This window comes from Botrytis cinerea, chromosome 17, assembly GCF_000143535.2.
Source record: "Botrytis cinerea B05.10 chromosome 17, complete sequence".
In the NCBI taxonomy this organism is placed as follows: Eukaryota; Fungi; Ascomycota; class Leotiomycetes; order Helotiales; family Sclerotiniaceae; genus Botrytis; species Botrytis cinerea.
The window spans coordinates 167,510-194,634 of NC_037326.1; the positions used below are offsets into that span (position 1 = coordinate 167,510).

Sequence of the window (27,125 nt, forward strand, 5' to 3'; positions counted from 1 at the left end):
TATACTATACTATATACTATATATATATATTTCCTATTTAGCTTTCAATTTATATATTTATATTCAATTCAATTACTAATCAAATTCAATAGAAATAAAGTATTAATTATTTTAAACTAAAATTCTAAAAAATTATTAAATCCCTTTAGAATAAAAATTTCTAATTATTTATTAAAAAATTATTCACTTAATCAATAATTGAAAAACGCTTTTTTTAATATATTATAAAAATATTGAATATTTTTTTAGGATAATAAAGCGGCCATTTCATCAATCGCGGATTCTGCCACCACAGGGATGTTCCCTCTTTGACTATCAGTTATGAGATCTTGTCTTCGCACCCTGAGTACTTGGGCTGCATTTATTAGAACTAAAATATCATTACCCTCGTCGTCGTAGCCTTCATTGTCCTTCTCGACATTATCTGCATTCTCTTCAGCTTCGTCGAAATAATCCGGATCATTATCATAGGCCCCAATGCTATCCATCATAACTGGTGAATCTAAAGGAGCATCAATATCTTCTCCAGCAGACCTATCAGTAACATCTATTTCCAACAAATCATCATCTATATCATATTTCTTATTCAAAATATATGATTTGGCCTTATTGATATCGTAGGAAACGATGGCCCCAATATCTTTTAGGTAAACATTCGGTCGTACAATTGTCTGCGTTGCAGGCTCTTGACGATCCATGATTTTGTCGTGGCGTATCGTATCTGCTATACCCAGAACCTCCCTTTCCATTGAGGGGTAATAATGACGGCCTTTGATATCAATCTCTTTGTCACTCAAATGACAATTCAAGAAAGCCATTTTACAGTCGTACAAGGGTCCGGCTGCTAATGCCGTCCACTTTTTAAGTTGCTGAATTTGAAAGGAGCCGCCTTTCTCTCGATATGCTGTTTTGATAATGCGAACCTCCTGCTCACAGGCTGCATCCACTGTCATAAACCATCCAAGTTTTGCTTTCATAAGAGCCCATCTATCATGTTGTCGTATTGGTCCGGAGTACAATCATAGATACTATCTCCCTTGTATACTTATGACTACTAGTTCCGGCCATCCACGGAAGAAGAATCTCAAGTATAGGACCAACCTTTCCTACACGACCATGTTTTCCTGTCTCTTTGAGTTCGTTCAAGGTAAATTCCGATGAAGGCTAACAACTCTCCGGTTTGATCTCGTTGAGAGAGTGGTGTACCATTATCATCTATAGCACTATCTGGATTCCTTTCACACCTCACACTACTACTGAACAGATCATTATATAATGGATCGATAATAGTCTGTCGAACCTTGTCTTTACCCGTCTTCATCAGTTCCTTCGCTGCGTAGTTTATTCGTTCTTCTTGATCGGCTAGTGGATCAGGGTGAGGCAATCTCTCACGTACCCACTCCAAGATATGAGCACGTCGTGTCGTGATCAATAGATCCTCTAGCTTCCGGAAATTAATAATTTTGTCGTCGCCGAACCCCTTCAGATTCAGATATTGAATACCTGCATCTAAATGTGCGAAATCTTTGCATCTTTTTTGTCGGTAGAGTTCCAGGATAATTATATTAGCCTAACAAATATCAATGGTTCGGTTATCTATATTCTTTATTCCTTCCAATCTCTTTGAGCTTTTCGGATTGCGCTCTAGCTAATGCCTCGGTGATTTCTGTCGATGCAACAGTACCAATGCATATACCTAGTCGTTGTAGGGTTTCTTGAACAATTTGTGGTACACTATATGATTGTAAAGCCATACCAACATGGGTTTGCGTCAACCGGAGAGTCTGATTGTATGTATATGATAGTATATTTATAGCCATACTAATGGGAAGAGCTTCAGTCTGAAGTCGAGTTGCACGCTTTACTTCTTCCAATTTCGAAGTACTCTCCCAGTTTTTGCGTACATTGTTTGCAACAAGACTAGTCAAGAACTTCCATGTAGTTGGTAAGTGGACTTGGAATATCTTCCCAGTATTTTCAATAAAATTGTCCGCAATTGCCTCCGGAACAACATTTGCAGTTTTGAGTGCTGGGAAAGAAAGAACATACTCACCAGAAACAATGGATTAAGTTAGCTTATTACCAGTGGGGGGGATCTCTTGGTCGATTGTCTGATCTTTATTGAAGCTATCGAACTCCGTTTTAGATATACGTATAAAAGCATCAGTAAGAGCCTCTCTATATGCCCTAGTTTGGACTATCCACTTGTCGATTTCACGTTTCTTTTTTGCATAAGATTCAACATTCTTTAACAAATTGGGAAGCCCGCGATTCCATTCATAATAATTTGCCATAGCACATTCTTTTGAAGTATTATCATCTATCTTCCGTGGTGTAGAGTTAGTCGTTAATATAGCACACAAGAAATCCGTAGTACACTCGAAACCAGCATTTTTCAGACATTGTAATCCGAATTTGACTTTTGAGCTAGAGTATACTGTGCCATATCGATCAGTGGTATATTGCTTGCCGATGTAGTGAATTGAGGTGCATCTTTTGAGGGGGATGAATATACACCAGATCTCATCAACTGTCTGTCAATATGGTTATTTTGGCTAATGGTCCCATGATATAGTGATTGGGATGGTAATTCATGCGTTTGCGGTATATATGGCGGCGAACTTGGGGGATCCAAAAAGATTACTAGGTAAGTCTGTACAGCGATGGGGTGTAGTTGGCGACAGAGGTGGTGTATTGTTCAATCAGACAATAGGAAGAATAAACGAACTTGGTTTAGCAGAATGGAGAGCAGTAGTACTAGAAATACTAGTTAGATGATATCCAAGTGGTTTTGGAGAAGTTGATGATGGAGAAATTAATGAAGCAATGGTTAATGGGGAAATGAATGACAATATAGAAGGAAAAAAAGGAGTAGCTGTAGGTAATCAATTTATAAATATAAGTGGTGTTGTATTATTTATTAAATATACAAATATATATTTAAAGTAGCTTCATTGAGCGCGAGATCCCTATTGACGACCCTTCAGCTTTGATCATGGAGTTGTCTCTGGGTCTGGGTACAGAATTATGTTTCACATTACGAATTTGGCTATTTAATAAGAGGAGATGTTTATCTTCGTAATATCTATGTGAATGAAATTCTACATAAGCAACTCGTACTCACGAACCAGAATCTGTCTATGGAGATGCTAGATAGGTTTCTGTTCTGTGACTCTATGTTGGTAGATATACAGTAGCTCAAGCGTACAGCCGAAAACAAGATGGTTGCACTCAAGGTTCACGCCAGGTACTTTGCCCTACACAACGTATACCAAGCTGTGAAAGCGGGCATTCTAAATACATTGTGCTAGACAATGGCGCGCAGACTTATTTGGAGAGCTTAAAACACAGATGTCACTACAAAAAAGTTATGATTCTCACCTTACACGTAAACGGACATCAAGCTGACTACTGAAGGATTTCTAGAAAACGAAAGAGTAAAGGTGTGCAATGTAGAAGTTGAGCATTCGGAGATGGGACCCGTTCGTGCTATCTTATCCTGCGTCCTAGATTTAGATCTAGAGGGTGAGCCTCTCAGTGTGTTTATTGGATTTGGTTGCTTGCACTATTACCTGAGTGAGTGGAGATAAGAAAATCTCTCTACGGTTTCCAAGACTTGCGACGTTCTGGTTAGGATTTACAGAGCAAAGTTTGAGTTGAGGCCTTGTGAGCACAAGTACCGGGAGCTGGAGACGATTTCTTATACATGTGAGAGTGCAGAGATAATTGGAGTTACGTCCAAAGATCTCCCTCCACCATCTAGTCCTTCTTCCCTCGTGGGCATAATAAACGTGGACTGCCCCACAGAGATGCTTTGTACATGTGTAGATACCTACACTCTATCATACGATGTAGTGCTAAGAGAGAGGGTAGAAGGTACGAGTAGGTTTGTACCCCTCAACATTTTGGAGGGATACCTATTTTACAGAGTTAGACCCATAGAACTACAAAAGTTTGTAGTTGATGTAACAGGTATCTTAGTCACCATCAAAATCCGAGCGGAGCACAATGCAAGGAATAAGCGCTACGATGTGCTGAGGGCTGATAGCATTAAATTAGCGTCTTTCAAGAGAGAGTAGCTTAAAACACCCTCGGTACAAGTAACGGGGTTACTTTCTTCGACAAGTAGATATGATGGTCTCCGCGCCTTCCATTAACGAAGTGGTATTTGCAGACCCAGACATATAATTTGGGCCCAGGTACGAATCTGTCTCATAATTTGGTAGATTTAAGCGCGACATAGAGAATCCCTTTGATGATGGGGAGGAGACTGAGTATATCTTAGTTGGGGCGATAGAGGGCGCTGTGATATGCGGACTCATTCCTCTGAATAATGTAAATTCAGGTGAAAGACAAAGAGAGCCCCCCCAAAGCTCTTCTTAGAATGGCCATATACTGTTAACAAGATATAAATGTGCCATAGGGTCTATATACTGAAAGATATGCAACCAGTATAGAGACACAGCCCCCTAAATCAGGCCAGGGTGAGCAATGAGACTTCTCTGCTCACCAAGCAGCACGATGGAGTACACTAGCGAATACGAGGACTCAGTCTATATAGTATACGTTAGTAAAAACATGGAGCACAGCCCCAGCAAAGAATGAGTATATGACAATAGGTCTTCAGGTGGAGAAAGACAGAAATTTATACATGAAAGTGAAGACAGCAAAAGGCCCTATCTTCTACGGACCTATGATATTGAGCAATAGGACACTCTGTGGTATGAGAGTTATTTCTATTCTCGAGCTTCTAGTATACCGAGAGTTTACAAAGTAAAGGATACCAAGAGGTACCAGGGCGATAGTTTTGGATATCTATGCGTCTATCTATTAAAGCAAGAAAAGTCTAAAATTCTCACTCCGTAGCATGCCACAGTGTTACTCAGTTAACTACAAATATAACTTTCTCAAGCCCCATACGGATGAGAATTGTACCCATTTCTTTGTTCTCCTACTTCCGCCCTGAGCATGGGAATAGGCACCATAGAGTGACAGTTGAGTTCTGTAACATCCCCAGAAGTATAGACGACAAGGTAGAGGAATTAGAAATAGATATAACGCAAGGTGCCATATTCTACGATCCTACTCAGATGGCTAACAAACAACTGAAAACCACACTCCTGATCAGACCAGCAGAGGCTCTCATAATAGGAAGCGAGACACGTGGAGTGTTCTCCTATAGTGAGGTTTATATTTTGAATGTACGAGAAATTTCACTCTAACTCTCTCAGAAGCTTAAAACACACATCTTAAAACAAATTTGCCACACACAGTGTAACAAACATTAGAGTCTAACCCAAGTACGAGCATGTTACCTCTCCAAAAAGTTCTACATTCAGAACCTGCTTCTTAAATGAAGTCTCATTTTTAACTCTTGAACTGATATCTAGAAAAAAGGCAGAGAAATAGGGACTCTATCTTTCTTTGTTTTTTTGATTGAGTTTCACCCATTTGATTTAATTCCCATCCTGTTCTTCTCCGTCCCATCTTATTTCATCTTTTCCATCTTTCCCATCCTAGTTTATATCATTCTATCTTCCCATATTCCATCCCATCCCACCTCTTCAAATGTCAACGGCCACCACAGCCACCACAGCCTGGACCGAACGAACCTCAAACAGCCTCTTCGAAAACGAGCTTCGTAGCCGCTTTCTCCCCGTCTATGGCACAAAAATCGAATCATTAGGACGTCTCGCTGTTTCCGATCTCAAATTACACGATTTGGTTGCCTCATCCTCATCATCCTCATCAATAGATGAACAATTCATTCAACGCGTAGAATTACGCGCGAGTGAATTATAGTGTTTCACTAAAAAATAATTGCGAGATATTTTATGGAAGACAGTAGTGGGAGGTAGATATTGTACTGGAGGTGTGGGTAAGAAGATGCTTGTGATAGAAATTGTTAGAGGAGGGGAAATTAGAGAAATTGTATGTAATGTGTGTGTGTGTGTGTGTGTGTGTGTGAGAGAGAGAGAGAGAGAGAGAGAGAGAAAGAGAAGACAAAAGAGGGCGGAATAAATGGAGGGGGAAGTATATACTTTTAGGATTAGAGAAGAAAATGCCCCAGTACTTATTCATTTTATTCGATTCAATTTCATATCAATCATTTCGTCTTCATGCATATAAATTATTTATCTATAGAATCCAATCCCTACGGTATTTCCAGTCGATTAAAATCTCAATGGAAATGTACATGCGAATATGCAGCGACAACAACAGCGACAACAAGCTCTAATACTTCCAGTCGGTCAAAAATTAGATAGGAGTGAATATGGGAATGCCAATGCACAACAATAGCAACATTCAAATCCACATCTGTAACCCTCAAGACAACTTTTCGAAAGAATAAATATAGTAGGCATCAATAAGAGACAACAACAACAAGATCATCAGGGAGCTAGAGGTTTTCCTTCAGATCCTATCATTGAAGAAGATTTGGTTCATTTGGGTCCCTTTATTCAACAACAAGAGCATGTTGCAGCCGCAAGAATATCCATCTGTTCAACACTCTAGTCTTCCTGTTCAAAATACACCACCATCACTACCACGGAAGCCTTTACCTTTTCAATCCTCTATTCCTCCTATTCAAAATTCACTACGGCTACAAGATCCTTTACTCTTTCAAAAACAGAATGGGCTATTGTCGTATGAGCCTATGCCCATCCCCGGATCTCCTACCCAGATATCAAAGAATCCACAAGTCCTTGCTACCGCAATTTAAAAACTCGATCTGATATTTAAAAATAGTGATAAGGAGATGAAAATTCGATTGAACTTTTGATGGCAGATGTGGGGAGTGGTACAAGGAGGAGGGTAGAGAGTTCCTTGAGGTATTATGAGGTACGATAGGGTATGATAGGGATGAATGGGATGAATGAGATGAATGAGATGAATGAGATGAATGAGATGAATGAGATGAATGAGATGAATGAGATGAATGAGATGAATGAGATGAATGAAATATTTGTTAAAGCTTGGTTAGTGATATAGGTCAAGATTTTTATTTCGAGGTATTTATTAGACAGATACATACATACAAATAAATAGATAGAGCGGGTAAAACAAGCTCTGCAAGTGGTCTGAGGCCTTGCCTTGATATCATATCCTTACAGGACAAGTTTGGCAGTCGCTGTTTGGAAGGTATATCCATGGATTTATGCATCAACTGCCACTTCAATATTTGTTAAAGTCCCATTACTTTCTCTCACTCCTCAATCTATATCCTCTTCACTTTTTGTATTCAAGGCATGTTAAAAAGAAGAACATGGCGCTCATATCAATGGTGATTAAGATGAGGCGTCGAAGACCCCAAAATTGAGCCTTAAAAGAAGATCTATGGGTGGATGCATTTTTGGCGGTGGGTGAGAATGAGTGGGAATGGGAAGTGGCATTTCTTTCCCCTTTTCCCTTCCCTTCCCATGTTCTACTTAATCATGAGTGTAAGCCCTCGAACCTAGGTGAGTGGGGAAAGATGGAGATGATATCTTCTATCTAATATTAAAACCAATATCGAATCAATATTTGTTCCATGACAGTCTCCAACATCCTCTCAATTCAAATTACTGACTTGTTTTAATATAATTAATAGCAGAGTATTTCCATATTTTTGGAAACAAAATGGAAAGCAGGTACCTATTGAGATGACCAACTAGCCATTTCTATGTAGTCCTAAAAACAACGGGCTTTCCAATGATTTGAATATCATGAAACGAGGAATATCGCTGTTGCCGTCGCTTAAAACCCAGATCTAAGCACTCAAATCCAAGGTTCAATACTTTAGATTATATCCGGACGGGGAAGTTGCCCCTATATTCATTGTTGAATAGGAACTTTATGTACGTCAGATCCTCAGTAATATAGTATCGGCGAGAATAATATTGATGACAGGACTAGTGACTCTTTATATGGAGCTTAGACCAGTTATCAAGAATCTAGTAGCTTTTCTTGCTCGCCATCATACCTAGATTAGCATTAATACTACGCGTTGTACTATTCGTTTTGTATATTACACCGCCAGCACCTTCATCCTGAAGACTTTTGTTGCTTCTGACTTTTAATATCAACTCTCAGAGAAAGTGAGCAACTGACCAGCAAAAGATTACCCAAGAAAAACAGCTTCTGTCTTGTGAATCCGATAATCATCGCGATTATTAGAACACTCGTAACGAATGTGATAGCTGTTGACTGAAGATTCAGGGTTCATTATACAAATTAGTTTGAATTGAACTATTGTACCTTTCTATTGATGTCCAAAGTAGGAAGTCACTACTTCGCACTTTCACATCAAACTCGGAACTAGATTGAATAGCAACCCTAAAATTCCATTGATATTAAAAGTGATATTGATGAACCCAGGACTGATGCGGGAGTATATCAGTTGGCTAAGCCTATTAAATCCGCTAGTGTTTTGGGGTTTTAAGACTGTGAGAATTGTGTCTCCTATGTATATTCCCAAATTTTTTCAAATTGCCAAGTTTTTTCCTGACAAGCTCTTCAAGTAGCAAAGTCTCTCGCTTGACCACACTTTCTTTAACTAAGAACCGACTTTTCCAGGCCCGTTATCTACAGCAGTTGCCAAGCGGTACTTCCTAAGACTAATTAAATTCTCTTGGGAATAGGAACCAGCGGAAAGGACTTCTACAAATTCCTTGATATTTGGTAAAAACCTGGGGTCCGCGGCCATAATTGTTGACATGTCATCATTAAGAGTTGGTTATACATGATTAAAGTTCCTTATTTTTTTGCTGATAGGATTCTTAATATCTGCAACACAGAGACGTAGATAGATATCCTTGTCGTCTCATGCTCCTCTTTGACCTCTCTATCCCCCCCCCCCCTTATAGATCTTCTCTTTTTTAAATCCTACCAAAAATACCCTCCCAAACTTTCATATTTACTTCCATCCCATCACCACACTACTTCCACCCCCCTCTCCACCTCAAAACTCAAGAACCTCTCTTTTAGATCCTTTTACTTCCTCCCTAACAACTTCGAGTTTTACGCTCTTTCTCTCAACCACCTGACCGCACTCTTTAATCTTTATCTTCAATTGCTCAATTAAACCACTCGACCATTTCGAAAAAATGTATTTTTTTGTTGAGAGGGGAGACAGCGTATTGTTCCACTGTGCATCATCCTCCCCCAAGTAAGTAAGTATTACATTCTCAGTGGAAGTACATACAGAGATGTTGATAATCTCACTATCAGCATTGCCAGGAGTATATCGAGTTCATATCAATGAGTATAGATTTAGATATTCAAGAATGATGAACGAGTGTATGATTGGAAGGACATGTGTCGAGTACTCTACTCTCTATTATAAGAGTATGTTAGTTGAATCCCCCCTCACTGTCGATATTCCCTCTAGTGTTGTATTAAGGAGTATGAGATTCATTGATGCCAATGTCTATGAGTCTGTTGTTAGTAAGGTACTCTCGGATATTGATGATGGTATTACGAAAACTATGATTGCTCACATGAGGATTGTCAGTTGCAACCAGTGAAGTGGCGAATCTTGTAGCAGGTAGTGATCTCATAACTACGTCAATACACTTTTAAATCACTGACCTAGTATATATGAAAGTCTAGTTTCCATGATATTGGAGACCCCTGTCTCATTAACCCTCTTATCGACTATTTCATTAACTCTATCAAATTGATCTAGTATATAACTCAAAACATATTGATTGAAATATGAAGATCGAGTTTGAATAGGAGTTTTATTATACCCATCTCTATTACTATCCATTACTTCATCTCTCTCTCTCTCTCTCTCTCTCTCTCTCTCTTTCTACTTCCTTATTCCTCTTCTCTCTCTTTCTCCCATTTCATTTCGTTTCCAATTTTCAGTTGATAATGAATTATCTGATCTCTCTATACCATCTTCTATTTCCATTATGTTATTAATATTCGAACTCTTACTTCTTATATCTTCTTCAGTTACAATATCAAAGATATATCAGAATTTTTTTTCAAACCAACTCGACGAGCCTTGATGAATGATGTAAAGATGCCGGTTTGTTCTTTGTCCCAGTGAAAACGGTCGCTGGATGGAAAGGTATTGAGATTGTGGCCCATAATTTGGGTGGGGCGAGGTGCCATTTTGATGAATGGATATCGTGATATTTTTGGGGGCAGTGATAATGAAATGAAGAATAATAGAGTGTAAGAAAAAGAGAGAAAAAGAAAAAAAATAAGGAGAGAAATGAAGAAGTATGGGAGTGAACAGGATGAAGGGATAAAAGTTTTCAAGTATGTAGAATTATTGCTTCAGATACAAGAACAGGAAAATGAGGACATGAGAAAGTAGGAAAAAGAAAGTAGAAGAAGAATGCGGAGGGCGGAAGAGTAAATGGATCAAGTAACAAAATTGTTAAATATCTATATACATCGAAAGACTTACGTCTCTTGAAACTCATTTGAATCGATGAAGCTTCTACCTACCTACTTTATCTTGCTCTGAAGCGCAAACTGATGAATCTCTTCAATCTTACTGCCCGGGACAAACCATTCCCCACGCTTTAGGAGAATCAAAGTAGCATTCCACTCCTATGTCATCTCATAGCGTTTCCCGGATGTCTTTACATCCGAGAATCAATCATGATAACAACTACGGCAAAGACAGCATTCTGCTCCTTTTGCTGTTTCTTCGATGTCTTTATCTCCCAAAAACTATGGATGATGGCAAACTACTCCATTCAAACCAAACTTGCACGCACATCACGCATGGCTTTCTTGTGTACGAGGATCCTAGAAATTTGTGGACGTGCAATTTCCTTGGTTTTAAAACACCAAATCTCCATCCATGTATTGTGCGTTGCGGTATTTGAGAAAGCAAGCAAGTGTTGGTAGGGAGGAATGTTTGTCCATCGCGTGTGGGTTGGATATAGTGGTGGTGGTGTATTCTTGGTGCAATGAATTAGGACAGTGTGAGGTGGAGTTGTAATAATACGACTCGTACAGCCGCATGCGCCGATATAGCTATCTTCTTCTCACAAAAGAATTCTCATTTCCCGCACCCACCCACTCGAAGAGAAGGGAGACAAGTTTTAACCCCCGTCCCCACCTCCCCCCCCTACCCATCTTGCAGTGGAAAGAAAGTCGTTCTCGTAGAAAAGATGGTCTGGGTATAGGTCTGCATGAAAGTTATTTGCATGAAGTTAAGATTAAGAAGATTGTATTAAATGGGTACTTGTGATGAGTGGATGCTAGTACATAGTCTGGCGCGAGGTGACAGAAATAAGGAGGGAGAACAATCCACAAAACATTCGGCTTTCTTCTTCAATACCCTTCAAATGCAGACGCGTCTGAAAAGAATTAAAGAGTGAGCAAGAGCCACCATTGATGTTGTGGATGGGTGGATGGATGGATAGATGTCGTTTTGCTGGACTCCGACGGCCAGTGGTGCTGGCAGACTAGGGATGAATGGATTTGGGAGCTCAATGAACAAAGATGAAGATAATGTTTATAGAATAGAGTTGAGCTTAGTGAATTGAAGCAATTGTTGGATTGAGTATCGTGATTATGGATGTATGAAGGATATGTGTATGTATGTAACTGATTGCTACGACGATGTTGTGTCCTGGTATATAAGGCCGCCATAAGAGCCTACCTCAAGCCAAAAACCTTTCCACCACATGCAAGTTAAGACCCCTTCATCCCTATTATTCCAGCCACCATCACATCATGATCCTCTCGCTCGGACGCGAATACCATACAACCCAAATCAACCTTTCAGATAATCCCAGCATGATATATTCAACCAGGAATGCATAATCTCCACTCTACTAGAATTGTTATACGATGGCTTGCTCTCGCATGCAAAAGCGATGCATCTGTGTCGTCGTCGCTCTGCGGTAGAAGTTTCTCGAAATGTCGCGATTCTTTTTGTCCTGAATGAATGCTGAAGCTGATAGATGCAAATGTCACTCCGAGATCTGATTGGTGTATGAAATGAACGGGTTGAGGTTTATGAGTGTTGGTGCTTGCATCGTCTGTCTCGGAAGCGCTTTTGTGGATCAGAGCCAATCAGATCGCGGAGTGATACCCAAAGGTGTCTCTCTACACACTAAGTCTAGAACTTCTACATGCCAAAAGCCCAATTCTTATGGGATTATAATCATGAAAACATGAGTTGCGCGGAAAAGGAAACCTTGAATCTTTCTACATCAATCAAACCTCTCATACTGTTATCAAAGTTTACATTTTTCGCGCTTCATTTACATGCATTTCCTATTAATTGTTTTCAATATTGCACATGGCATCAAAGTGTTTGAGATTATAACTTACCAATAGTGTGTAAAATATATAAACATCATTCACATGGTTCAAGGGTTTTGATCATGACAAGTTGGCACTGCATGTCTCCTTCAAAGAAACAAGAGTTTCAAATCCAGTACATAGATTTTTGCAACCCTTGAGCCAAGTAATTGGCCATATATATGTACAGTAGGCACAAAACAATACTTCTTTCTCTTTTGTATCTTTATCTCCTCAACGTTAAAAGTTTGTGTTTAGACATAGCAACCTCGTCATCTTCACATCCTGTGTTTGCTTTTTACATCAGCAAAGATGAGTGACCATTTCCCGGATGGACTTCCAGGAGAGCACTGGCAGTTTTCACGGCCCCAAAAGCGCGTACGAATCGATAGCCCACCTAGCAGCACGAAAGTCCAACCTCGTGCCCCGTATTTTGAGGCTTGTACACCAGACGACCAACCCCATAGCCCATCTTATGAAACTGGTTGTAAACCAGGCAGCCAACCCCATCTCCCACTTTGTGAAGCTGGTATTAAACGAGCTATTCGTAGCCCATCTTATGAAGCTGGTACACCGAATGTCCAATCACACAGCCCATCTTATGAAGCTGGTACACCAAACTTCCAGCCATACAACCCATATCATGAGGCTGGTACACTAAACGTCCGATCACACAGCCTATCTTATGAAGCTGGTACACCAAATGACCAACCACACAGCCCAATGGACCAAGGACTTCAAGGTTGGATTGTCACCACCCTATTAAAATATTAATCTAATTCCTCCAGATGTCAATGATCTGCAATACATTTGGTGCGATACTCAGCATTACAGAGCGCCGTGCAATGCTGATCCCCGCACAATCAATGACATGAAGGAGCCCTCCTTCTGTCGGGATGTTATGTTCGCTTGTCCATTCTTTTCAGGGGTTAATGAAATTTCAGGAATCTTAGTGCAACCCAACGGTTTGTTTCTCGGCCCTGAAAACACGATTAATCGATTACCCGCAGGCGCTTACCTAGTCGACATTTCCTCGTGGCGAACAGCCGCCAAGAATGATTTGAAAATCTGGCGTGAGGAGGGACAGTATTTCAAACGCGGCGACCCCAGCCATCGTTTCCGTTACTGCTATAATGTTCCGAGAAAGCTTTTGTTTACCAGATTTGGAACATTTCCTAGGATTGAAGGGGCTCTACTTGTTGTAGCACGGGACGAGACGGCAGGCACGTGGTATTCGGACAAAGTAAGTCAAATCTCAGTTCTCGACAGGTACAGCCTGACTTTCTCCACAGCGTTTGACCTTCGACGATATATGCTACTTCGATGATGACCGATACATGCCTATGCTCGGTAATATGTCGCAGTTCCAACCAACCGAGGTGGATAGAATGGTGGCCTTTGTGGTGTGAGGAATTGCATCAAAGATTGTGCGGGGTATTGGTTATAACGTTAATGATGAATTTCTTTGGATAAACAAGAAATTGAAGTAAGGAATTGACTATTGAAGATGATATAATTTGTTTATTTTGAGATTCATTCTTTTGGTTATGGATTCGTAGAAGCTAATGAAAGTAAATTGAACCACAGTGTTACGGAATTAAATATCTCTATAATAAGGCTACACCAGGCACGCCAGGCCATTTTTGTCAAATGCACACACATAAAACCCTTTTTGATTGGTCATAAGTAATGTGCTGAATTGATTAGAATGATTAATATCGTTCTTCAATTCAGTACACAACCTTAAATCAATTAATGAAATGATTAGAAAAGCGAGAGTTAGATTAAGTCAATTCAGAGCTTTCGAATCAGTATTCAAATTTAGGTTAAGCCCTATAATAGTGGTGGAATCAATTGATTGAAGTTCGAAAGGTGCATTTGGGGGTGCATTTGAAGACAGAGGTATTGATGCCTGAGACAAACATAACTTGGACATTTTTCTGAATTAGAATTAGAATCTGAATTTGGCTGAACCATATCGGTTATATATACCCGATTTTGACAGAGCTGGCCTGGCAGGGTGTGCATGCTGATGAGGATTCCACAAGTACATCCCAAACTTAATAGGTCCCGGGAGCAGGGATACACCTCATCTGGTGCTCCTTCTCTTGGTAGCGATTTAACACCTGCTGGCAGACATGCTGATCGATCCGTTTCCAACAGCCGTCGCACCTATCTCCCATGCCTTTTCTCATGATCTTGACTCGATAATGCCAACGTCTATCCGACTGACATGAACACTTCAAGAAATTTGGAATGCACGGTCAATATTCTAATTCCACTCCCGCCACCTCCCGTCACCGCTTTCCGCACGCACCATCCCAACGATCTACTACACAAACTTTAGGCACTGGATATCATCACAAAGTATGATCTAAATCCCCTCGGAAGAAGAAAAATGCCATTCGCTGACCATTCGCTGATCACACCAGAGGCGGATATCAGTTTGGGCATCATACATACCTAAATACATATAATTTCTCCTTTCAAATTCTAAAACTCCCATGGTTTCCATAACCATCCAAAAATTGCCTCTATCTCATCTTAATCCATCAGTTTTGGTAACTCCAGTATCCGGATATCCATTTTCCATATATTTTCCGTCTATCCATCGATGGCATCCACCCTCCACCCTCCCCTCTCCGCGATCTCAATCCACATTTAAAATATCTAAAATAAAAATAGAAATAGAAACTTCCATTTTTCATCTTCTATCCACCATCATAAAGTGTGATTAGTACAACACTCCAAGAAAACAGATAGTATGATACAACGCATCACAGATAGCACCACATCACAACATAGTATAGCACAGAACAGAACAGCACAACATAAGAATACATCACATCTCAATATATCTCATCACAATTCAATGAAACTCAATTGCTATCTAATTCTATTCTATCCACCCTCATCATCCAATTCCCTCCTCCTCCCTTACTAATTCCCCATATCCTTATTCATCACGTGATCCACGCCTCGAACTGGATCTCGTGTCCCCATCCAAGTCCAGCCTACCCGGTCTTCTCTTTCCATACAGTGTCCCAAAAAGTAAAGTGTGTGTATGTGTATGTAGACGCCGGGGGTTATTGTGTTGTTGTCCACTCTTTCCCAACCAACTCCTGCACAATCCATCCCATTAAACAACCATCTGGTGATCCAACCCTCCAGCCTCCACCCCCACACTACAAACCACAAACCAAACCACCGCATACATCCAAACTATCAATACCCAACCAAGGGTTTTGGCTTCTTCCTCGTGTTTTGAGCGAAAATTCCGGCTTGCAGCAGCAGATCAGCATGCATGGCTAGCTCATGGGTTCCTACAGAGATTGGGAAGCATGCGTACATTCTTCGCCTGAAGCGAGAATTGCGATAATGGTGAAGAGAAATGAGATGGAGAAGAGAAAAAACCAGATGAGGCGCAAATGATTATTTCCGGGAGCCAAATGTAATTGAGGGAATAGAATGTAGTGTAGTCGCTGAGTTATTTTTTCTCCTGCTTCCGGACTCAAAATAGAGCGGAGCAAAAAGGCCTCCACGGCAGTGGGCCCAGTGGAGCAACATCTTTCGATTCAAAATGCTCTTCTTTTTCGCTTCGCTCAAAAGACATTGCCTCCGTGCCCACCGTCTCTGATGAACGAAATGCAGTCGAGAGAATAAAATGTAACCGCCGCAACGCCAATAAAACTTTCCGTATAGCTGTGTCCCCTTTTTATTCTCGAGCAACTGAGATCATCAAAGATAGGGGCAAGTCCCCAAACCCCCTTAGCTCGCTGCGCTCGAGATGTCATACATCCATCTCCCTCCCCGCCTCCCCCATTATATGTACGGAGAACTGTAATAGAGAGAACTTTTAGTCAACAGGACTCACAGATAAGATTTGTAGTCGTCCTTGTATCCCCAAGAAGTTTTGAGAAGAGGATACGAGCAATGAGTTTCCACATATTCGTCTCGCAGAGAGAGTAGAGTAATTTGTAGTTGATGGGACTAGCAGTTAAACATCGCCACTACCATCATTCGTACTTGTAGCCGATAGGACCAAGAATTTTATGGTGATCGCTGGTACTTGTGGGCGGAGTTCATAGAAGCTCCGTGAGGGGGATGCGTTGACGGAACTGGCAGATTTACAGAACTCGCAGGTTGATTTAAATGGCATGACATCGCAATCGCTAGGAATGAATGAAACAGATGAACATAGATCTCTCATTAAGAAAAGCGGACCTCGTATGAAGTAAGGTTCAATTGGAATGAATTAATTCTCGATGCATGCACTCATTGGATTTCCTCTCCCTTGCGATAAATTATAAATTACCTGGATGAAGGAAGCTGACTCTTACACACAGTTGAGAGCTCATTCACAAGACAAAAGCAAGAGATGTAGCAGCAACGATACTTGTAAAGCTGGTAGAAAAAGTAGAAAAGTCATAATATAGAGAGGAGGCAAATGTGGTGTATTCCATGCTCGTTATGTATCGTGTGTTGTATCAAAAAGTAACTGAGTCTTCTGATAACGTGGTTTATTAGTGAGTGGGTTATATTAGTGAATGGGTCATTTGAAAATATATCAAAATTAGACCTTTTTCAATATTCTTATTTTAATAACTAATCATTATTTTGAAAAAAGAAAAGAATTTTCAATGATAATAAGAAATTAGCTTTTTATAAATCTAGTTTTTTTATAAATATTTCTATTATATTTTTAAAAAAATAGAAATTGTTATGATTTCTATTATAAAAAAGTTATTTTTATTATAATTATTATAATGATTTGATTTTTTAATAAATAATTAGATTTCTATAATATTTATATAATTAAATTTCAATATTTTTAGATTTCTTTAAATTATATTATTAAATAAAGAAAGTGTATGATTATGTATAAACGAATTTTATATATAAAATGAGGTGATTTATTTACTAATATAATCCGCTTACTGTTAAACTATATTAGTTGTTTAAATAATGTAGTATTTAATATCATTAATGATTGGCTTAATACTTTATCTGTGAATTTTTAAGCCAATCAAACTGGCAAAGCTTCTGACTTCTACGAAAAAGACCAGCTATTGGAGCCGGTCACGTGCTTGTGGGATCCGTGCGCTATCGCAGAAACACCGCGAACACCGATCCTCCGCAATGTTTGTTATCAAGAACAAACCCCTTTGTTGTGATTGCTAAGCGAGGTTGTGGCTGTGTATGTGGCAAATGACCGAACAATCAAGCGCTCGCTGGTCTTGAAAGATTCACGGTACATAAAGATTATTTACTCTATTCAGTTAATTTGTATTTCAAGCGGAATATGGGAGTCAAGGAGGGAATTCGTAGTCAAGATAGAGCATTTATGAATGTTGACTCTAATTCATTGAAGTTGGAGGGAAATAATGATCTAAAATTGAGAGTAGAGATTGATGGCCATTCCAGACCCTATGGTAGCAGAATCCGCGATTAACAAAATGGCCACTTTGTTAACCCAAGAAAATATTCAATATTTTTATGATATATTGAAAAAAGCGTTTTTAAAATATTAATTAAAAGAATAATTTCTTTATAAATAATTAAAAAAGTTTACTTTAAAAGAACTTAATAAAATTCTTAAATTATGATTTAAAATAATAATCACTTTATTTCTATTGAATTCAATTAGTAATTGAATTCGATATAAATACATAAATTAAAACTATATAATATTTATATCTTTATAATACATTCTATATAGTATAATATAATAATAAAGCTCTTAATTAAAAAACAAATTGAAAATAATATAAGTAATTTACTTCTCACTCCTTTTTAAACTTTCAACTAATATCTTTCATCTATTTTATAACTCCTACACTCACTTCCCTCCTTTTCCTAACTCTTATACTTACTCTTTTTCTCCTTTTAATTCTTATACTCACTTCCTTTTTATTCATCTTTTTTACAACTCTAATATTTATTGAATTCTGAAATCTCTTAGGCTCTTTAGAGCCCTCATTTTCTTTTTTCTATTAGAAATCAATATTAAATAAGTCCTATTTAAAATAGTGAATATTCATCAATAATGAAAAAGCTATTTGATTATTAATAAAAAGAATATATAATATATATATTAAAGTTTATATAAGGATTTATATTGAATTTCTTTTTGTTGAAAATATTAACTTTGTCATTACAGGGAGAAGTTAAGATATATACTAGTGTGGGATCTTTCTTTTTCACAAATATCAACTCAAAACAAAAATAAGTAGAATAAATAGCTTATCAATGTATTTCACTATATACTGTAGGTGAAAACCTCGGTTGATCTTCCTTTCATGTGCTGGTCAGGATAATTGAGCTATAGTGGCGAGTTGAAGTTAACATATATGGGAATCAAATGTAAGAGATAAAATTATATAAAACTATCGAATGCGAATATCTCCAGAATCGAACATTAAGATAAAACAAAAGTCTTTGTAATAAATATTAGTAGAATCGTAAAGTATCTATTGGCCTAGCAAACACATACTGCAATAAATTTTCTAGTTTCTACCTCAATTATATGACTAGATATTATGTTAACGACCACTTTTCATGATAAAATAAATACAGGAGAAGGACATCTGGGAATTTGAAGGCAAAATTTGCTGTTCAAAGGAAATTATAAAGGATCAATCGTGGCATCAATTCTGTTCGCTGCTCTAGATTCGTATTCGATTGTGTTTCTGGATCAATCAGTCTTCTCATTACTGTAAATCCCATTTATAGTGAATAGAGAGAAAGCCTCGAGTAATAAATAATGTGAACTGATTCCTTCTTATCTTCCATCAGATTTTCGATTGAGTCGGATGATAATTTTCATTCAACTAAACCTATGGTTCTCAAGTCAAATCCATCTTTCTATGATAAGAAAGATGGCATGTGAGAATCAAGGGAAGCGAGGTAGGAATGAGGATTGCAGATCCTAAAATGGCATTTAAAGATCGATGACCAAGAAATTCTATCTACATTGATGCGGTGGAGGGTTGGCTCGCAATACTGAAGTTCACAGTTGGTTTAGAGATGGATTAGAAGGAGAATGGCTTTATTGACAAAAGAATATCTAGAGACGACGGTTAAGGAGTAGAACTTAATAGTGGTGAAAGGATGGAGGGGAGCGATTAAGTGGCAACGAGGCTATGTACGGTTGGCCATTTCAAGGAGAAGACCATACTAGACTCATGCATGAAGTAAAGTAACGGTGAAAATCACATTAAACCAAGAAGTCATCTGGAGGAAAAAAGTCTATCAGTTTATTATATTAACGTCTCACCCTCCCATCTCAGTCACCCCCACTTGTACAGACCAACAGTACTATGCAGAAAGAAATGAAGAAAAATAGCAGAAGAAAATTCAAAAAAAAAAGAAGATCCAAAAGAAATATCTAAAGTTACAACATGAAAACAATCCCGACCCAGTAAGCAAACATAACTATTCTTCCCCCTCCCTCCCTACCCCCAACCCTTCCACACAATTAATACTCGTCCAGCGCTTACAAATAGCCATACAACAAAGGGGAGACACTTTTATTCTCTCGTATTGAATGCTTGATTCATGAAGATGGCAACTTGCTCTGGAGTTGAACTAAGAGGAGCAATACTAGTCGTAGTAGCGTTTCCACCTATGGTGGCTAGAGGACTACTTACAATGGTAATAGTGCTGGCTAAATGGTCCGCCAAAGATACTGTTCTATTGGGCTGGTAGTCATCGACTAATTTGGCGGTTGTGTTGATTACGTTGGTATTTGGGATAGGAATACTGGCAATGTTAGAAGCTGCTAGGTCTGGATCTGACGAGTTCGAGTTGGCTTCACGAAACATCCTGGACCAAATACTAGATACCAGGTCCTTCATGAAAATGGAGCCAGAGCCGATGATAAGGCTGTATGAGGTGGATGCAGCCGAATAAATGTCTTCTTGAGTATAGCCTGCGTAGTATCCAGCTGCTCCAAGCACCAAAACTCCGAAGGCAACCGCGAGCATCTTTTTTACATACCCTTCAGTCTGGTCTTCTGAAGGAGATTCAGAAGTGGTAGATGAAAGATTCTTGTATTGGTTTCTGGTATGATGGGTGGCATGGTGTTGTTTTCCTCCTCCAGATTCACAGAGATCCTCTTCGTCAATGATCGCACAGCGAAAGACATGTTTCTGCTCGACTTGCTGAGTCACAATCCAATTCCTAATATCTTTTTCTTGGCCAAATATTCGACAACCACAGAACATTAGGCATATTTCTTCACTGGATAAATCTTTTTGACGCTTGTTCGATTTGGCACCAGAGTGAGTGGCTAAATACTTGGCCCAGTTTTCAATATGAGTGCTTTTGATATCCTGACAGTTATGCTTGGGGCATGTGACAACAAAAAAATTCTTCATCCCCTAATGATGATATTCAACGACGGTAGTTCGGAAGTAATCGAGATCCGATAATCGAACCTGGTTCATGTCAAGGACATTCATGATGACTGATTCGCGTACGATCGGTTTGGGAGAATGTGATTGGGAACTAAGAATCAAAAAGCGGACTGAAGGCTAATAAAAGCCGCTGTTGGTGGTTTGGTATTCGGAGCTGAAGTCGAGGCTTTATCAGAAAGTGTGGAAACAGTGTGTGTGTAAAGAAGATTTGGTTGGAGAGCGAAGAAATTGGATACGAAAGATACTTGCCAGCAAGTTTGAAACGAGTTATGAATGGAATGACTATGGAAATTGTGAGAATTCTTGGTATATATAAGCTTCTCCGTCATTATAGTGATTCGTAGGTGATATGGGGCTGATTTGAGAATAGGAGAAGTTTGAACGAGATTGCTAGGCATTTTCGAATCAATTGATTCTCAAATCTTATTAGGTGGCGTGAAGATAGGGGAACTTTTTAAACCTCTCACCTTTCACGCCCTAGGGCTACAACATTCGTATAGATCAACAAAGACGGTATTTGAATTTTTGAAACAATTTGTCAGGCCCGTCCCGATTTAAAAACTTTGAGACCCGAGGTTCGAACCTGATTGATTCCCAAGTTCCACTACTTTGTGCCACTGAAAACATTTCGTTTATTGCTGTTTCAAAGTACACAATTGACCTTCCCACATTTCAAAACAATTGATAACTGTAAAAGTATTACGGCCTAAATTGAGACAAAACATCGGACCTGATAATCTTAAAAGAAACATTTCAAAAGAGACTGAAAGAAACTTAGATTCTTATACTATTAATAACATGTGCGATGTGAGAGAACAGCTTTTCTTTGACCACCGACAAGCCACATATCTTTATCCTCGATCTTATATCTGATAAGCATCAATATTGCGATTGGAAAATCTTTCATCAAACAAAAGCATGCCAAAGAAGTTTCCTTCAAAATTCAAGCTCACTTAAATCTTTTACATCTGCAATAACTTCCCTTCGATCATTTGTTCTGATATCCCACTTGTATATACATCGCGCAAATTCAATCCTCGATTCCAGTATTCATCTTGACAGCAATTTGTCCTACCAGCTATTTATTCTTACATTTTATTTACATATCAATCTCTTGGATTATGGACGTAACAAGATCTCGAAAAATCGGCGCTACCTCTCTTAAAAGCCTCACGCCCAGTGTTACGGAAGCTTTTCAACTTTTGAACATCAGCTTGGACAGTAGTGATGCCGAAATACGTTCTGCTTATCTCAGAATGGCATTTAGATTACACCCCGATCGAAACTCAAATATATCCTATAATGGCAAAGTCAATATTTTCAACGAAAAGAAATTCAACATAAATCCCCATATAAATTTTAATATATATATTATATTTATAATATATTCTCTTTGTTATTAACAAATATTCGTTATTCTAAATGAGATTTATTTAGTATTGATTTTTAAAAGAAAAAAAGAAAATGAGGGCTCCGAAGGGTTTTAGAGATTTCAGAATTCGATGAATATTAGAATTATAGAAAAAGCAAATATAAAAACTAGGAGAAAAGGAAGAGCAAATACAAGCATTAAAAGGAAAAAGAAAGCAAGTATAAAAGCTATAAAATGAATGAAAGATATTAGCTGAAAGCTTAAAGGAAAAAAGAAGTAAGAAATAAATCACTCATATCACTTCCAATTTATTCTTCAATCAAAAGCTTTACTACTATATTATATCATATAGAATATATTATAAAAATACAAATACTATACAACTCTAATATATATATTCATATTGAATTCAATTTATTAATCGAATTTAATAAAAATAAACTACTAATTGTTTTAAACTAAAATTCAAAAATTTCATTAAATCCTTTTAGAATGAAATTTTCTTATTGTTTATAAAGAAATTATTTCTTTAATTAATATTTTAAAAATACTTTTTTCAACACATTATAAAAATATTGAATATTTTCTTAAACTAACAAAGCGGCTACTTTATCAATCGCGGATTCTGTCATCACAGGAATAGAGACCACAGCTCAGATGCAAGACCTGTAAATAGTACATCAAATTATCCGCGAGCATAACCACGAAGAGGATCTCGATTTTTCGCATGATCCGGTCGGCAAAATTTGGCACGACCTTGTTGCCAGCGAAAAGCATATCGTCTTCTAGGGTTCTAAAAGTATGACAATATACAGCACGTGCCAATTACTATCAGCCAAAACACCTTTTCACACCAAAAATCATTATTTCTAAATATAGTTTTTTTTCTTATAAATCCGATTCATTTTTCTTGGAATTTTAATAAAATAAAGTTGATTATTTTTTAGATTTTTATTCATTAGGTTATATAAATAGAAAGTTAAGATATTATTAAAATAATTTAATTTATTAATAAAATAGATAAAAATTAAATACTCTTTTCATAATTTTAATTCAATTGTATAAATTTTTATAATATAAATTTCTGAGGATTTTGAAATATAAAAAACATCAATTATTATCATAAAAACTTTCTAAAAATAAAGTTTCAAAGAATTTAGATTACAAATCATAGACATTTTTATATTTGAAAATATACTAAAATATCGATCTTTAATATGAAAATACTTTTCGACTGATAGTAGTTGACTAGTACTGTATATACATATCTACTAATCTCTTTCAAACCTCCCATGTTCAAAATATTTGTACAGCATCCGACTACCAATCGACGGAAAGTAGCTCTGCGGTGTATGATTTTAATCCCTTCTTCCAGTGACTATAGCTACATGTTCTTGACTTTGTACAAAACTTTTCACTCCATCGATTTGATATTTCTTCCAGCCGCTGTTAGCTCATCATGGTGAGCCAAAGTCTAGATTGTGGTTATCTTGGTTGGAGTGCTAACTTTCGCAGCCTTTTCCTTCAGCTCTAGTCTATCCGACTGGCCGTTGCCTTCGGCAGCAGGCTGACTATCCACAGTGTACAAATCTTCCTTCTTCTCGGCTGAATTTTTGATTTTTGGCCAGAACCATCTTATTCCAATACTTTCACAATCACTCCTTTAGCTCTGTTCAGAATTTGCATAAGACATGAAGCCCTTTTTTCATTTAAGTGGGAAATATTAACTCATCCTTTTCACCTACCACATAAACCAACATAGATGAATCATGACCGAGATCCTATGTAATGTGGCTGGTTTCTTTACCATGCCATCGATCCTTTTCGGCCGCACCTTGGCCGCACGCGCACCTAAATAATACTCTTCACTACTCCACATCAGTCGCAGTTCATTTGCCAAACCCTTAATGTCCTGTTCCTCTGTACACTAATAATTTAGTCACACACATCCAAGTGATCTCAATATAAACTTGTAGCTTCAACAATCATTGGAATGACTAATGCTTTCGCAGAATAAAAATTCTCTTCATTTTCCTAGGTAAGATTTTGTGCAGCTCTATCACTTGGAGTTTACAAACCCACTAATTATTACATTCTCAATAATTGGCTACTCTGTAATAGCAAAGTTAATATTATTAATAAAAAGAAATTCAGCATAAATGTTTATACAGATTCTCTTACATATATTAACGATAATGATATATCCTTTTCATTATTAATAACAAATAGAATTAATATATCCTGAAATTTATTTAGTATTAAATCTTAATAGAAGAAAATAGATTGAAAGTTTTCAAAGGGTTTAAAGAGTTTATTTTTTTTTAATATTAGAATCATAGAAAAGATAAATAAAAAGGAAGTGAATGTAAAAGTTAAAAGGAGAAAAGGAATGAATATGAAATTTAAGACAAGGGGAAAGGAACTAAATGTAAGAGTTATAAAGTAAATAAAAGATATTGATTTAAAGGGGAAAAGGAGTAAAGAGTAAATTATTTATATTATTCTCAATTTTATTTTATTTTTTGATGAGAAGTTTTATTATTATATTATATAATATAGAATATATTGAATGGAGAATACAATCTGATTTTAATATAAATAAATCTTTTATTTGAAAGTAAATATTTTAAATCAAAAGTTTAAATTAGTTTTTCAGATATAAGAAATCCATTAAGTTTTTTTGAAATAAAATCCTTTTGTTATATATGAAAATAAGATTTATTTGATTAATATTTTCAAAATGTCTTTTTTAATATGTTATAAAAATATTATGGATTTTATAGTTTTGATGAAATATTCATTTTGTAAACCACGGATTCTGTTACCACAGGGCTAGTATTCATCATGCGCCTTTTCTTATCAGCATCCTATACTCCCTAAAATGATACTGATTTCATGACTGACCTAGGCAATGCTATAATTATTGCAGGTCAGATATAAGCCACAATTAAACCAAAATTACTGTTAGCGAGAATTTGGTATGATATTTATTGAAAGAACCTCAGTGTTTAAATATATATATACGAATGATAACATGATTACAAGGAGAACTCTGAGTAAGCCTTTAGAGAGTTTGGAACAAGCTTGGACTTGGCTTAATGAAACCATCGCTATCAAGGACACATGATGTTTCCTTGCTTACTCCTCCGCTGTTGTTCTTGAACAGAGAAGTGGCGAAAGTGTCACCGATAGTAAAAGGCTTCGAATTGGTATAATCTGAATACTTATTCATGAGTTTTTAAATACTGATATCGTTTCTACTCACATTTATTTGAAAGTCAAGATAAGGATCGATCTTCAAATTGGATTTATACTTCAGGGAAATTACTTTCTCCACTTCCGTTTTGCTGCCTTCTTATTAATTTGGCTCTCCGATTTGCTCTTCGTCCCCCCCTTGCTCTCTGTTTCCCATCACTTAGCCCCGTTGCCTTTTCCCCATCCCTCTCTTTTCCCTCTCTCTTTCCCTCTTCCTCTTAGTGCATCTCCCTATCCATATCCGCAATCATAATACTAAGCAACACCATCATAATCATAGAAATGTCTTCCCTTTCAAAGATGGTAAACTGTCCTATACGTTGAACTTTTAAATAATCATCCTCTTCTCCTCCCTCTGGAAGAAGTACCTTGTTTTCCCCATTGCCAATATACTGAATCCACCTCTTTGTATACTTTGCTATGATAAATTTTTGGAAAAATCCATATTGATAAAACATGCAACGATAATAATATTTCTTTTTCCTATATATAAATGATTAGCTCGTAATACAACAGATGATATACATTAAAGATGTCAAGAGACAAGAGAGAAGAGAAAGCAGAGAAACTCAAAGTAAACTCTGGGAAGGTTTTGAATGGACAGAGAAGAACAAGTGTTTATATTCAAATCACTTACGAAGAATCAGCTTCATATTCATCTTCATCTCTACCCATCCCGTACCATTTCTCATAAATAATTGCAGCAAGTTCCGCATCTTCTTGTATAAATATATCTTTTGGCTTAGAACTAGCTTTGAATTCCGCACAAAGCAACGGCAAGCATGTCATTTTCCCTCTATCGTTGTAACTGCTATCTATTTTCACCTTTTGTGGATGTTCCTTCTCGTCCTTCTCGCCCTTGACCTGGCCTTGATCACAATGACTTCTGATAATAGCATCGACGGCTGCATTGAATCCCCAATTGCTTTTGTCATTGATGTTAATAGAGCCAAATGAAAACTTTTGTTGTATAGGTACCATTCGATACTTCTGGCTGACATGCTTCCCATTCGTATTCGTATATGTATGTGAGACCAAAGGATTTGAGATAAAAAAGGACCCTGATGTTGAGTGCTTAACATACTTGCATAAGGCTGTACAGAAATTGCTGGCAAAGTTATTGATGATTGCTTCACCATCAGTAGCTGTGATGGGGATTTTCCTTCTCTCTGAGATCGGTATTCCTCTTCCTCTTCCTCTTCCTCTTCCTCTTTATTACCTACATCAGAATGATCTGGATTCAAAAGGGAACGGATGGGCTTACTTGAGGGTCCTTTCGAAGCTAGCGTAGGTGAAACATTCGATAGATCAGCCAACTGCGCTATCCGTCCACGCAACAATGTATAATTCCGATCAATATTACCCATGTTATCATGATACTTTTTATCATCCTTTTGGAGAGGAAATCGGTTCCCTACTTCTGATCCTGATTCCATTTTTATATCAAAACTGTTCAAAAATGGTAGCTCAAATATTCCACATTCATCAACGAGTTGTCTTTTTGAACTGGACGATTGTAAATTGGTGGCCTGGTATAATGATGATAATAAGGAGGAGGAGACGATAAGGTCTATATAATTATGGATTTCTGGATTGATATGCGAAGATGTAGATGAGCTTTTGGCTTTTCTTGGTGCTTGTGGTGTTTGTTGCGTGCTGTCCGAGGGCGTGGTATGTTTGGGGGTTGAGGTGGTCTTCTGTTGATTGCAGAGGTCAGAGGGTGATGGATCTGATAATAATTGAGACTTTGCACTATTAGATGCTAAGGATTTTGAATCTAATTGTTTGAAAAAAAGATCCTTTATAATGTTATTAGTTGT

At 37.6% G+C, this 27,125-nt stretch overlaps 4 protein-coding genes across 4 annotated transcripts; 2 read left to right on the top strand and 2 right to left on the bottom strand.

The window, feature by feature from the left end:
* Positions 1-199: 199 nt before the first annotated feature.
* BCIN_17g00150 (hypothetical protein) lies at positions 200-2,494 on the bottom strand. Its single transcript, XM_024698262.1, has 5 exons — positions 2,402-2,494; positions 2,084-2,324; positions 1,697-2,029; positions 1,170-1,509; positions 200-987 (listed from the first exon to the last, which is right to left on the bottom strand). Exons 1-5 carry the CDS (start codon positions 2,444-2,446, stop codon positions 246-248), a joined length of 1,701 nt encoding a protein of 566 aa, XP_024554079.1. The 5' UTR covers positions 2,447-2,494; the 3' UTR covers positions 200-245.
* A 2,959-nt stretch (positions 2,495-5,453) lies between these two features.
* Positions 5,454-5,934, top strand: BCIN_17g00160 (hypothetical protein). The gene has a single exon (XM_001546035.2). The coding sequence runs from the start codon at positions 5,569-5,571 to the stop codon at positions 5,800-5,802; it is 234 nt and encodes a 77-aa protein (XP_001546085.1). The 5' UTR covers positions 5,454-5,568; the 3' UTR covers positions 5,803-5,934.
* A 6,309-nt stretch (positions 5,935-12,243) lies between these two features.
* On the top strand, positions 12,244-13,847 carry BCIN_17g00170 (hypothetical protein). Its single transcript, XM_024698263.1, has 3 exons — positions 12,244-13,003; positions 13,050-13,504; positions 13,554-13,847. Exons 1-3 carry the CDS (start codon positions 12,574-12,576, stop codon positions 13,668-13,670), a joined length of 1,002 nt encoding a protein of 333 aa, XP_024554080.1. The 5' UTR covers positions 12,244-12,573; the 3' UTR covers positions 13,671-13,847.
* A 5,882-nt stretch (positions 13,848-19,729) lies between these two features.
* Positions 19,730-20,832, bottom strand: BCIN_17g00180 (hypothetical protein). Its single transcript, XM_024698264.1, has 2 exons — positions 20,700-20,832; positions 19,730-20,594 (listed from the first exon to the last, which is right to left on the bottom strand). The coding sequence occupies exons 1-2, from the start codon at positions 20,721-20,723 to the stop codon at positions 19,791-19,793; spliced, it is 828 nt and encodes a 275-aa protein (XP_024554081.1). The 5' UTR covers positions 20,724-20,832; the 3' UTR covers positions 19,730-19,790.
* Between the last annotated feature and the right edge of the window lie 6,293 nt (positions 20,833-27,125).